General features: G+C 50.2%; 1 protein-coding gene across 5 annotated transcripts in view; it reads left to right on the top strand.

Annotated features, from left to right (window-relative positions):
* PFKFB4 (6-phosphofructo-2-kinase/fructose-2,6-biphosphatase 4) overlaps positions 1–13,156 on the top strand; it is a 32,644-nt gene that overhangs the window by 10,298 nt on the left and 9,190 nt on the right. For all 5 annotated transcript variants that reach the window (XM_052644043.1, XM_052644034.1, XM_052644026.1 and 2 more), the window contains 6 exons: positions 1,367–1,433; positions 3,728–3,802; positions 4,172–4,228; positions 4,901–5,022; positions 6,812–7,019; positions 7,575–7,721. In XM_052644043.1, coding sequence (XP_052500003.1) covers positions 1,367–1,433; positions 3,728–3,802; positions 4,172–4,228; positions 4,901–5,022; positions 6,812–7,019; positions 7,575–7,721 — 676 coding nt within the window. The remainder of the gene's footprint in view (positions 1–1,366; positions 1,434–3,727; positions 3,803–4,171; positions 4,229–4,900; positions 5,023–6,811; positions 7,020–7,574; positions 7,722–13,156) is intronic.

The following is a 13,156-nucleotide window of genomic DNA, read 5'->3' as shown; positions in this document are numbered from 1 at the left end:
CATTCTGCTCCACTGCATAGATAAAAGGTCAAAGTGATTTATCTATCTTTGGACCTTATAGGAGAAATGGATAGTTAGAAAGATCCTTGTATGTGGCAATCCACTTTGCAGCAATGAACAAAACGGCTGCGGTGTTCTGAGGACAGACAGTGTAGTCAGCGGTCAGCCGTGGTGAGGGTTTTACCTTCCGGAGCCTCTGTGGACGTGGGGGGTCCAGGAGGCAGAGACACAGCGCCCTCCTCCAGAAGGGGTCATTTGGGGAGTTCTCGGTCCACTGAAAGAAATGCACACCTTAAAATTTGAGAGTTATGTTTTATTTGGTGAGCAACGCTGAGGACCTGGGAATTCCCTGGCAGTCCAGTGGTTAGGACTCTGTGCTCTCACTACCAGGGCCCAGGTTCAGTCCCTTGTCGGGGAAGTAAATCTCACAGGCTGCACAGCATAGCCAAACAAACTGAGGACTTAAGCGTGCAAGACAGCCTCTCAGATAGCTCTGAGGGACTGCTCGCAGAAGTAAGGAAGGTTCCAGGACATATAGGAGTATCAAGAAAGTCTGTTAATTAAAGAACACAGACATCTCAAGTTAAGGAACCTAGAGCTTTTCTTTGAATGGAAAGAGCCAAGAGCCTGGGCTCAGTGAAGTCATCCTTTTGATATGCATGTCAGCTATCTGGGACCAGTGTCCTGTTCTTTTCCTTCCTGAGTCCCCCTCAAGGTGTACTTTTTGGGGCGGCTACAGCGGCTGAGCCTTAATCCCTGCAACATCCTTTGTTTGGTGATACGGCAGGTGGCCTCCTTGGGCCACATTTCCCTTCTAGGAAGGAAAATTGAACCTGAAGCTTAATCCTGCCTTTTAAGCTGGAGGCCAGCGATACTGTCTCTGTTCTCCCACTGCCAGCTTCCCCGCCCAACACACACACAAGGAAGTATCTGGTTTTCAAAGTGCTTATGTTGATAATCAGGAGAAATGTAGGATACTTAGAAGTCCTGAAGATGGCAAAATGGTAGCCTGGATTTGTATCTGATGAGATGAAAGAAGAAAGTACAGAAATATGATATTTCAAAAAGTGTTCCTGGACTTCCTTGGTGGTCCAGTGGCTAAGAATCCACCTTCCAATGCACGGGACCCAGGTTTGATCCCTGGTCTGTAAAAAAATTATTCCTGATGGCCAGGAGCACATAGCCTTCCACCTACAGGAGCAGAGTTACCAAATACTGGCCATCTTCCTGAGGAAAGAGGAACCTTGAGAAGAGAGAAGGGGCCCAGGGGCTGCCCCCTCTCCTGGTTGGCGTAGCATGTTTCCCTGACCTACTGCCCTGCAGCAGCCAGCAGGTTCTTGGCTGAACGATGTGTTCTTTTCTGAAGGCAGTGTGCGCTGACAGCTCTCCGAGACGTTCGGCGGTTCCTTAGTGAGGAGGGGGGACACGTGGCGGTAAGTATAACACGCTGGCAGCATCTGGGAGTGACATGTGGGAGCCCACCTACTTCTACCCCTTTACTTACCAGGCATCTGGAGGGGAAGGCAGGGGACGTGCGGCCCTAGACATCCTGGGTGCCAGCCCTCGGGAGGAAGCCTGAAGCTGCTCTGCAGTAGGAAGCCAGAGGCTGGATGGGGGCCAAGAATTTCCCTCTGGGCTTGTGGTTGTGTTTGACCCTGCAGGATTTCCCTCTGAATACTCACAGGGTTGGCTACTCCACAAGTTAGGCCTGTCAGGTTACTCAAGTTGCGATTTCTCCCGGTGTGGAGGGCATCCTGCCCAGCATTTGGTGGCCATCCCAAAATCAACTGAATGCTGGGTAAGGGAATTCCATCTATGTGTTGGCCCCTCCAGTGAGATGCACAAAGCAGAGCAAGTGTGTCTTCAGGAAAGGGCCCCACCCCAACCCTCTGCTGTCAAACGTCGTCACCATTTTTCCTTCCTTCTTCCTCTAGAAGGCACGCAGCCTGGAGCTCTGTCCCCAGCTCCATCTAGATCAGCTGCCCCCTAGGTCTGCGGCATAGCCATCACCCTGGGAATTTCCTTCTCTTCCCTCCCGAGTTGAGTGCCTGGCTCTTAGACCCCATGTCTTCCTTTTACTTGGTTTACTGACTTGTTTTGTGGCAAAGACTGCTGTCATTCTGATTTGCTGATCCTCCTTAAAAGTTGTATTTCCTAGGGAATTCTCTGGTGATCCAGTGGTTAAGGCTCTTCACTCTCTGGTTAAGACTCTGGTTCAATCCGTGGTCGGGGAACTAAGATCCCATAAACCGAGCAGTGCAGCCCCCCAAAAAGTTAAGACTGAAAAAAAACAAACAGATTTTATCTCCTAGAGTAGCTGGGGGCCTCTCAGGCCCTTTCTCTAGAGAAGCGTTTAGGGTCTTCAGAGTGATGCGCCTAACGGCGGTCTCCACAATGCTGGGTCCTTGGGCTGGGGGCTTTCATCAGGAAACTCTTCTCCAGCAGGTCAGAGAAATTGTCATATATTTCACTTTGTTAAGCCACCGCCACCACTGTCTCACCATCAAGACCTCCCTCCTCTCCCACTTTCTGAGATGCGTTTTCTGGAACTCCTGGTGGCTGTGTGTTAGACCTAAGCCCTAACTTTGTCTTTTTTCCTCCTTACTCCCCCTTTGTCTCTTTTGCTCCACTTTCAGGGAGACTTCTGTAACATCTGAGAAGTGTTTGGCTGAAGTTTGGTACAATGTCCAAACTTAAAATGCCTTATTTTCTGAGTGTTCCAGTTTTTTCAAAGCCTGCCCTTGTTTTGTGCTTACTATATGGCATTTTGCATCTCTTTAGACAGTAATTGTAAGTTTTTGACATTTCTTTCTAGGCTATGCCCTGTCCTCATTCCTTAAAGTTCCTTTTATCGTGTTTGATTTAGTCTTTTTTCTTTTTTTTTTTGCCTGCACCATACAGCTTGTGGGGTCTTACTTCCCTGACCAGGGATGGAATTTGTGCCCCCTTCAGTGGAAGCATGGGGTCCTAATCAGTAGACCACCAAGGAATTCCCAGTTCTTCATTTTCCATGTTAGAGGTTTTGCTGGAACATTCAGTGACCCTGGTCTAATGATATATATATCCCTTTATAAAAAGTGGTACTCTAAAATCCGCTTGGGTGGGCTGCACGTGAGGGTGCTGGGCAGGCCCCAGGCAGTTCAGAACCTGCCTGGAGGAGGCAGGGAGGGGTCCTGGGGCTCCACTTGCCCTTCCAGTGGAGCCAGTCCTCCCCTTTCCCCTATGTCTCTTTTTGCCGAGATGCCTGTGCCCAGTTCCTGACTGTCCCAGGTCTGCAAAACAGGTGTGCTCTGGTTGCTAAGGGCTTATGTTTGCTTTTCTCTGAGCCACTCACCAAGTGTCTATCTTAAAGAAAAAAATTATGCTGACATTGCCCATCTCCTGTCCTGTTCCCATCTTACTGGGGCCTCAGGATGGAGTAGAAATAAATGTGGGTTTCGTTCTCCAGGTTTAGCTAGTTTCACCGGAAGTCTGGTTGGTCAGACGTGAGCTGAGCGTCTGCTCTCCAGCTGTGAGCACGGGCACTCGCTCCTTCTAGCTCCCTTGGGGCACTTGCCAAGGAACTGGAGGACCAGCCCAGCCATTGCGGGTCTGAAGGGTACTGGCCAGGTGGATGGCCAGGCATCAGCTGGTCTCAGTGAGAAATCCAGCCCCTGTGCTCCAGCTGTCGGGTGGCCTCCCACCTTTTCCAGGGCCAGAGGCTGAGTTAACCCCAATTTGATCCTAGGTTTTTGATGCAACAAATACCACCCGAGAACGGAGAGCCACCATCTTTAATTTTGGGGAACAGAACGGCTACAAGGTGAGGTCCTCCCAGCTTACCTCCTCGGTTGGGCTGTGGCACCTTCAGGCCCCCTGGAGCCCGTTTGTTGGCCTCCTGATATGTGCAGGCAGGTGGGCTCCTGAGTAGATTTGCGATAATGCTTTTCTCTCCACCTGGAGGTTTCTTTCTGGGGAAGGGGGGGTTCCTGGTGGGCGAGTCCTGGATGGGGTGGCACCTGCTGGGGGTTCCATGCCCCTTGTTCAGGCGCCCTGTCCCCTGAAGGAGGGCCTCAGGGCCCTGGCTGGTCAGTATGGCCCTCAATGGGTAGGGGGCTCCAGGGAGCCAGGCCCAGGGCCTTAAATGCGTCTCTGGTTCCTTCCCTCCTGCCCGCCCTGGTCTTTGCCGCAGACCTTTTTTGTCGAGTCCATCTGTGTGGATCCTGAGGTCATAGCTGCCAACATTGTGGTGAGTGGTGTGGTGCGTCTGACCTTGGAGGGGACAGGAATACACCCAAGACGGGCTGTGCCAGTGAGGTCCCTCTGCAGGTTGGGCCGAAGCCTGGGCCAGCCTTAGCTCGGTTGGGGGCGGTGGGGGGTGGGGAGGCAGGAGATCTCTGGGCTGGGTGGTCCTGGATCCCCGAGTACCACTCGCCTGGAGGGCTGTGCAGTCCTTCTTCTTCCCCTCTCTTCCCCTCCCTCTCCTTTCCCTTCCTCCTCCCCTGGATGGGAGGAGACAAGCTTCAGCCCCTAGAGGGAGGGGGAGGGTTAGGAGGGAGTGATACTGCTTTGAAGGGTAAAGAGATTTGACCGCTCACCCATATTCCCTTTTTATCTGAGAAATGAACATCAGTGTCTGGGGAGATAGTTCAGGTGGGGAGGGGCTTCAGGGCCCCTTATCCCTCTGGCCTCACCTCCCGCTGTACCACCAAAACGAGGGACCGCCATCTCAGGATGCCCAGGAGTGCTCTCTTAGCGCTGGTGCGGGAGCTTGGCCCAGGGAGCCGCTGGCCTCTTCCTAATGGGACAAGCCCCTGGGGCTGGCTTCCAGCCTCCTCCCCTAGCCCCTGCCCAGCGCTGCCCTTGGTCCCCACTGCCTGGCCTCTGGAGCTGATGCGTCCTCTGTGCCTGGCTCCGGCAGCAGGTGAAACTGGGCAGCCCTGACTACATCAACCGCGATAGCGACGAGGCCGCGGAGGACTTCATGAGGCGCATCGAGTGCTATGAGAACTCGTATGAGACGCTGGACGAGGACCTGGACCGGTGAGCCGGGGCAGCCCCGTGTCCTCGGCTGTGGTGGGGGCTGGGTCTGGCCCACTGGCTGCTTCCCGTGGCTCCCCGAGGTGGTGGCTGGGGGCCCACTCCAGTAGGCAGAGATGCTCTGCCCTTTTCTGTTTCTCTCCTCGGGGTGGAGGTTGCGGCCCAGAGGTGACTCCTAGAACTGCAGCTGCTTTATCTGGAGCTCTGAAAGTCAGAATTTTCTACTATGCCATCATAAAATCAAGCCTGTTTTCTGTACAGAGGGTCTTCCCATGAGGCATTTGCAAATAGTACCTGCTCTTCTTGCAGTGGGTGGTCTGTGTTTTGAGAAGGGGGACAGGGTGCCCAGGTCCTACCCACGAAGAGCTGACAGCGGCCAGTGCTTCATAGGAGTGAGTTCTGAATGGGGGCAGCAGCCAGCCATCGGCAGGCTCTTTCTGTAAAGGCTCAGGTGGTAGATATTTTAGGCTTTGGAGGCATACAGTCTCTTAACTCCGGCATCTAGTACTAAAGGCACATGTGAAGAAATGGGCATGACTGTCCCGGTAAAATTTAATTTGCAAAACCAGGCTGAGTTTGACTAACTGGCCATAGTTTGCCAACAGCTCCTTATGCAGAAGTGGGGGTGGTGGTGAAGCGAATGACACTTAAGTAATTAAGTTAATAACTGAATAAAGTGTTACACAGTCCTTATAAATCGTGCCAAAGAGACATGGGGAAGTGTATGTTATGTTGTTGTTAAGTCGCTAAGCCCTTTCTGACTCTTTGCCACCCCATGGACTGCAGCACACCAGGCTTCCCTGTCCTTCACTATCTCCCGGAGTTTGCTCAGGTTCATGTCCATTGAGTCACTGATGCCATCCAACCATCTCATCCTCTGTCGCTCCTTTTCCTTTGGTCATACGTTATGTAGCATTAAATAAAAAGGCTGGAGTATGAACTTGTACTTGGGTCACTTGTAATTATGTATGAATCTTTAATTCCACACCAAGGAAGTCAAGTGACTGTTGGAGAGATGGTATCTGGGGTGTCTGCGGGACAGTCCCTGGGCTGGCTGTGCATCTTCTTGGCGAGGCGGCACTGTTTCGGTGCTGCTGCCCCACCTCTGTGGTTCTGCCGGTCTCCTCAGCACAGCGTTGTTCCTTGTGGCCCTGCTCTCCACGCTGCAGGGCTGCGCTGGTCCAAAGCAGGGAATGTGGGGGAGCTGGGCTTATCAGCTGCTGCCCGCAGTACCATCCTCCTGTGCTGTTTGTCTCATCTACCCACTGGCTGGCATGGGGTGGCATGGGCACTGGGCACACACAGATGACCTGGGCTGGATTCTAGGGGGAGGGTTCACTGGGGGAAGGAAAGGCCAGGTCAGGCCCATGGATGGCTGACCTGGAAGACTGGAAGGGAGGTGTGTTTGCCAGCTATTACCATCAGGTCAATCGTGGAAAAAACTGTCTCCTGTTCGCCCTGCAGACAGTGCACTGAGAGCTCAGAGGTAGGCAAGAGGGGCCCCGGGGACGTAGAGCAGCGCTGAAAGTCCGGATGTGGTAGGACCAACCCCTCTCTTTGGCTGTCACCTCTCGTGAGCATGCTGAGCGTGGGGCACCTCTCACCGGGTTTGTCTGTATGTCACGCGTGTCATGTTGCTCCCACCGCACCCCTGTCGCTCGCACACCAGCTGATGGTCCAGCGTGTTGTGGTCTCAAGCCTGGCAGGGTCAGAGAGGAAAGGCTCTGGAGTGGGCAGGGTGTACCCTGGAGGACCCAGGTCTCACTCACCTCTCCTTGCCTTCTCTGGAAAGGGATCTGTCCTACATCAAGATCATGGACGTGGGGCAGAGCTACGTCGTGAACCGCGTGGCTGACCACATCCAGAGCCGCATCGTGTATTACCTCATGAACATCCACGTGACGCCCCGCTCCATCTACCTCTGCCGGCATGGGGAGAGCGAGCTCAACCTCAAGGGCCGGATCGGCGGGGACCCAGGGCTGTCCCCCCGGGGCAGGGAGGTCAGTGTTCACACTCGTGTGTGTGTGTGTGCGTGCGTGCGTGCGTGTGTGCACGCGCGCGCGCACGCTCATGTGTTGGTGAGGGACTCCAGCTAATGTGCAGTCCAGTCTGGAATGTTCCCATTACATAGGGAAGGTCACCAGGCAGACCACTGGATCTCTGGCTTCCATAATAGCCATCGCCAGCTGAGCGCCTTCCGTGGAGTGGCATGCCACTGTGGGAGTGAGCTGAGTGCCCGCAGTGCAGGTGATCCTCTGCCACAGTCCAGGGAAAAAATCAGAGCCTTGCTGGGAAGATGGTCCAGCCTGGGCACGTGGTTTGGGGGGGCCAGCACTGGCAGGGGACCTGATGAGCCTCAACTGGAACTACCTTCAGGGTCTGGGAAGAATGCACAAGGACCGTCCTTGTGGGAGTGGGTGTCATTGAGAATTGGTTCATGTGTTTTGTTTATTTATTTTTTTTACCACATGGGTTTTCTCTGAGGCTGGGCCCCATGGACTCTTTGAGGGCAGCCCAGAACCTGTCTATCTGAATTTGCTTCTGGTGTGTTTCAGTTTGCCAAGAGTCTGGCCCAGTTCATCAGGGATCAGAACATCAAGGACCTAAAGGTCTGGACAAGCCAGATGAAGAGGACAATCCAGACGGCCGAGGCCCTGGGGGTGCCTTACGAGCAGTGGAAAGTTCTCAACGAGATTGATGCGGTAATTGACGTCTCTTCCCTCCCCTGCCCAGGTCTGGGCACAGTTGCGCTCACCCAGGGTGACGACGTGGAGGGTCAGAATGATGGTATTGAGGGTCAGAAAGAATTTTTTGTTTAACATGTCATCATTGATTATGATTTTGATTCGTCCCTCCCTCCTTCCCTGCTTTTGCATGTAACTATCTAGAGGGACGTGGTGAAGATACCAGGTATGTGTCTGTTGTGAAATAATTGTCACAGTAAGTTCATTTAACATCCATCACCACATAGTTACAAACTTTCTATTTCTGGTGATGAGAACTTTCAAGACATACTCTCTTAGCAGTTTTCAAATATATGCTACATATTGTTAACTATAGTCACTGTGCTGTACATTACATTAGCAGGACTTATTTATCTTATAACTGGAGGTTTACACCTTCACCCATTTTGCCTATCAGCTGGCTTCTCATCCCTTTAACTTCACTTTCAAGTCAACAAAACCTCCAAGGGAAAAATGATGCCATGTATCAGGTTCATCTCTTCCAGCTTCCCTTCACTTCAGGATTTTGAGTCCTCACGTCTTTTTTTTTTTTAAGAGAAGTGATTTTCTTTCTTTTTTTTAAAAAACACTCTATTTCCTTTTTTATTTTCGTATTTTTGCCTACCCTGGGTCTTCGCTGGGCTTGTGGGCTTTCTGGTTGCGGAGAGCGGGGGGCTCTTCCCTAGCTAGTGCCCAGGCTTCTCACTGCAGTTGCTTGTCTTCTTGAGGGTTGTGGGTTCCAGGGTGTCAGGCTTCAGCAGTTGTGGCTCGCAGGCTTAGTTGCTCTGGAGCGTGTGGGATCTTTCCAGACCAGGGATCCAGCTGGTGTCCCCCTGCGTTGCACAGCGGATTCTCAGCCACTGGGCTACCAGGGAAGTCCCCTCAGGTCTTCTTTGCCTCATGGCTCTGGGATGATATCAAACAGATGTATTTATTTGTTTCTGTTTGGCTTTTCCAGTAGCTCTCAGGGTGAGGGTTAGTCTAAAACAAGCTAGTCTACCATTGCCTGATGTGGAAGTCTCTGAGATCAAATATGAATCTTACAGAGATCACCCCACCTGATAGAACTGTTTTGTTGGGATGAGGTGAGTGGAAAAGCTAGAGGAGGGAGCTTCATGTGTCCTGATTAGGAGATGAATCTGGAATTTGGGTGGAGGCAGTGAGAGAGGAGTAGAGGACTGGGGGGTGTTTTTACTCACTTATTTATCACATATTTATGTGAGCCTATGCTATGCTAGGGTCTCCCACGTGGTGCTAGTGGTAAAGAACCTGCCTGCCAGTGAAGGAGAATTAAGAGACGTAAGTCCAATACCTGAGTCGGAAAGATGCCCTGGAGGAGGGCATGGCAACCCACTCCAGTAATCTTTCCTGGAGAATCCTGTAGGCAGAGGAGCCTGGCGGGCTACAGTCCACGCGGTCGCAAAGAGTTAGACATGACTGAAGTGAGTTAGCACACACACACCCTATGCAAGGAACTGGGCCAGACGCCGGGGACCTAGATCCAGGTGAAGAGATGGAGGCTGATGGTACCCCGCCAGGGATGTAAAAAGGGAAAACACATCCAGGATGGCTCCAGAGTTCCAGCCACTGGGGAGGGTTCTGGGACGCTCCCCTGAGGGCACGGACCATGCCTGCTTTATTCGCCACTTCGCAGGTACTCGGAAAATAGGTCGTGCGTGAGAGGAAGATGTTGTGTTCTTGGGAGATGTTCCATGGCAGATACCCAGCAGGCAACCTGATGTCTAAGGAGAGGTGGGGCTTGGGTATATCCGCCACAGACATGGTGCTTGAGACTGTGGAATGGATCAGGTGGCTGAGGGAGGTGAAGTGGGACCCAGGACAGAGCCCAAGGGAGCCTTGGTGTGTAAGGGGCTGTGGAGGAAGCGATGGACAGGTGTCCAGTGAGGTGGTAGGCAAACCAGGCCGATGAGGGTCACGGGACTCAAGGTAGAGAGGAGGAGGCCATGGTCAGTGGGGTGAGATTCCACAGGAAAGGGCAATGAGGCCAGTCTCCAAGCTGACCGTTGGGCTGTCGTAACAAGACCACTGGGAGTCTTGGCGTGAGCCTAGCGGGCTGTTGCCCAGTGGGACTGGATGGGGAAATGAGTGGGAGGCAAGAGGCTCAGAGTCAAGGGTACTTGGCCGTGCGTAAGCTGATGATGAGAGGCCGGCAGGAAGGGAGAGAATGAGGACAGGAGGCCCTGAGAGACGGCAGTGAGCGAGTCAGTGCCTGGGCAGGTTGGTAAGAAGTCCGGGGTCCCCCAGGAGAGAGGGGTCTGGGGTTCTCAAGGAGGAGGAAAGGACAAGCTGGGTTTTTTTCCCCTCTACATTCCTTAGTCTTAGTCACATAAAATGGTTTTGTTTTTTTTTAAGCCGGAAACTGATGACTACACAACTCAGTTTAAACTCTGTACTAGGGATTATATGACAACAATGTATCCTGTTTGAGGACAGTTTCTCCTTCCTGAAAATCTTCTGACTAATCCTGATATCTTAGAATGTATATTATGGGAGTGGGTCTGGTGGGATCTTTCTATTGCTAAATCCTAATCCTGTTATCCTAAAATGTAAATTGTGGGAGTGGGTCTGGTAAAATTTTCTAACCTTCAGACATTCTTTTGCTTTATTGTAATAACTAATTTAAAAAGTATATAACTCCCTTGCTAACACTAGCGAGGGGGGCATTCTTTGTCCCCCTTCTGATGTCTATGTCAGAAGCTTTCAAACTCTGCTACACAAAAGCTTTTGAAGGATCAAGCTTGGTACCTGGTCCTGAAGCTAAATCTTTTCGGAGATCACGAATCCAACGTTGTTCACCATAAGCTATCAGCAGAGGCCCAGTTTCCAGGATATCAGGAAGGGAGAGGGATGCAGGTGGTCAGAGTCCTGTCTTAGAACCTCACGGAGGTTTCACTCAGGAGTGAAAGGAAGGAGAAGTTTCCCAGGGGAGTTAGCCAAGGGGGCGAGTTAGCTGGTCTGGAGAGTTTCTGTGGTGCCCTTGTCTGTGTCCTGGGGGTGGTCCTCCAGCCCCCAGCAGTTGTGGAAAAGGAGAACGTTCATTCAGCATGTGAGCTTGTTCCATTGTGTCCATGTGGCTGAGACGGAAGCATGTGGAACAGAGAAGGTGAGGAGTAGGGAGGAAGGCGATGAAGCCACATGCCACGGAATCCATCCCTGCTGGAAAAGATGGGGGATGGGAACGGGGGCATCCATGGCATTGTGAGATGGGAGAGGCCACAGGCCCAGCATTCCTGTGGGGTGCCAGGCCAGGGAGGATGATGCTGGCTGTCCCTGGAGGGACAGCTCCAGGCTGGTCCAGTGCGTAGGACTGCCAGCTTTCACTGCAAGGGGACATGGGCTCAGTCCATGGAAATTGTTACTGGAGATAGTTACTGTCTACTATAAAATACTTTTTGCATGGATACTTTGACCAATTTGAATATTATCATTCTGATGTTCTTTTTCCATTTTTTTTTGGTAAAATACAAATAACATAAAACTTATCATCTTAACCACCTTTTTATTTTTTTTGCTGTGCCATTTGGCATGCCAAATCTTAGTTCCCTGAACAGGGATCAGACCTGTGCCCCATGCAGTGGAAGTCTTAACCACTGGACAACCTGGAAAGTCCCAATCACCATTTTATTTTATTTATTTATTTATTTTTTCCAATCACCATTTTTAAACACACAGTGCAGTGGTATTAAGTACATTCATAATATTCAATCATTACCACTGTCCATCTCCAGAACGTTAAAAAATATATATTTATTTTATTTTTATTTAATTTGGCTGCACCAGTTCTCAGTTGTGGCATGTGGAATCTTTAGTCGTGGCATTTGGAATTTAGTTCTCTGACCAGGGCTTGAACCCAGTCCCCCTGCATTGGGAGCACAGAGTCCCAGCCACTGGACCACCAAGAAAGTCCCTCCAGAACTCTTCACCTTGAAAAATGGAAACTCTGTACCCATTAAGCAATAGCCCCCATTTTTCCTCCTCACTCAGCCTCTAACAGTTACCGTTCCCTTTTCTGTCTCTTTGATTCTGTGTGTATGATTGTTCTAAGTGTATCACATGAGTGGAATCAGATAGTATTTGTCTTTTTGTGACTGGCTTCTTTCACTTGTCATCGTGTCCTCAGGGTTCATCCATGTTGTAGCAAATGTCAGGATCCCATTCTTCAGTTTGAATATGGTTCCGCTGTATGTGTATGCCACATTTTGCGTATCCATTCATTTTGTCTATGAACATTCGGGTTGTTTCCACCTTTTCGCTATTGTGAATAGGGCTGCTAAGAACATGGGTGTGTAAATGTCCCTTTGAGACACTGCTTTCATTTCTTTTTGGTACATATGTAAAAGTGGAATTACTGGATCATATGGTAATTCTATTTTTATTTTGTTGGGGAACTGCTGTATTTTTTTCCACAGCAACTCCACCTTTATAGATTCCTACCATCAGTGCACAAGGGTTCTGATTTCTGCACATCTGTGCCAACACTTGTTATTTTTCTGTTTTTTTTTTTTTTTTTTGGACAGACAGTTCTGATGAGTATGAGGCGATATCTCATTTTGGTTTAAATTTGCCATCCTTGCTTTTCATCCATATGTTTTGGCTATACTTACTCCCTTTTATTATTTTTTAAAAATCTATTTTATTTTTGGCTGTGCTGTATCTTTGTTGCTGTGCCAACTTTCTCTAGGCTTCCCTTGTAGCTCAGTCAGTAAAGAATCTGCCTGCAGTGCAGGAGACTGTAGTGAGTGGGGGCTCCTCTTTGTTGCGATTCTCCAGCTTCTCATTGCGGTGGCTTCTCTTGTTGCTGAGCACAGGCTCCGAGGTGCACAGACTTCAGTAGTTGCGGCATGTGGACTCAGTAGTTCTGGTTCCCAGGCTCTGGAGCACAGGCTCAATAGTTGTGGTGCCTTAGTTGCCGGTAGCTTAGTTGCTCTGCGGCATGTGTGATCGTCTCAGATCAGAAACCGGACTTGTGTCTCCTGCATTAGCAGGCGGATTCTTTACCATTGAACCACCAGGGAAGCCCCACTCCTTTTTATTTTTAACCTCTTGGTGTCATTTCTTTAGATGAAAGGACCATATCTTTGGTTTATTTTTTGACCTGAGAGCTTTTTTCATTTAGGAATCTAAACCCATTTATATTTATTATTATAATTGCTGTCTTTGTCCTTTTTTTACCCAATGGCTTGCAAATTTCTCTTCATTTTTTTCCCCCTGTATAAACATCATCTTTTCTGTGATTTGGAAGGCAAGCAATGTTTTTTATTATTCCAATGTTCATTACCTACAGCTTTTCAAAGACATTCTTAAGTAGAATTCTTATAAATAAAGGAATAACTGAAATATACTTATCAAAATTAGTAACAGGAAAACAATTCTTGACTCTATTGGGATTATGA

This window comes from Budorcas taxicolor, chromosome 1, assembly GCF_023091745.1.
Source record: "Budorcas taxicolor isolate Tak-1 chromosome 1, Takin1.1, whole genome shotgun sequence".
NCBI lineage: Eukaryota > Metazoa > Chordata > Mammalia > Artiodactyla > Bovidae > Budorcas > Budorcas taxicolor.
Note: the sequence above shows the minus strand (reverse complement) of the source record. Positions and strands in the feature narration are given on the sequence as shown.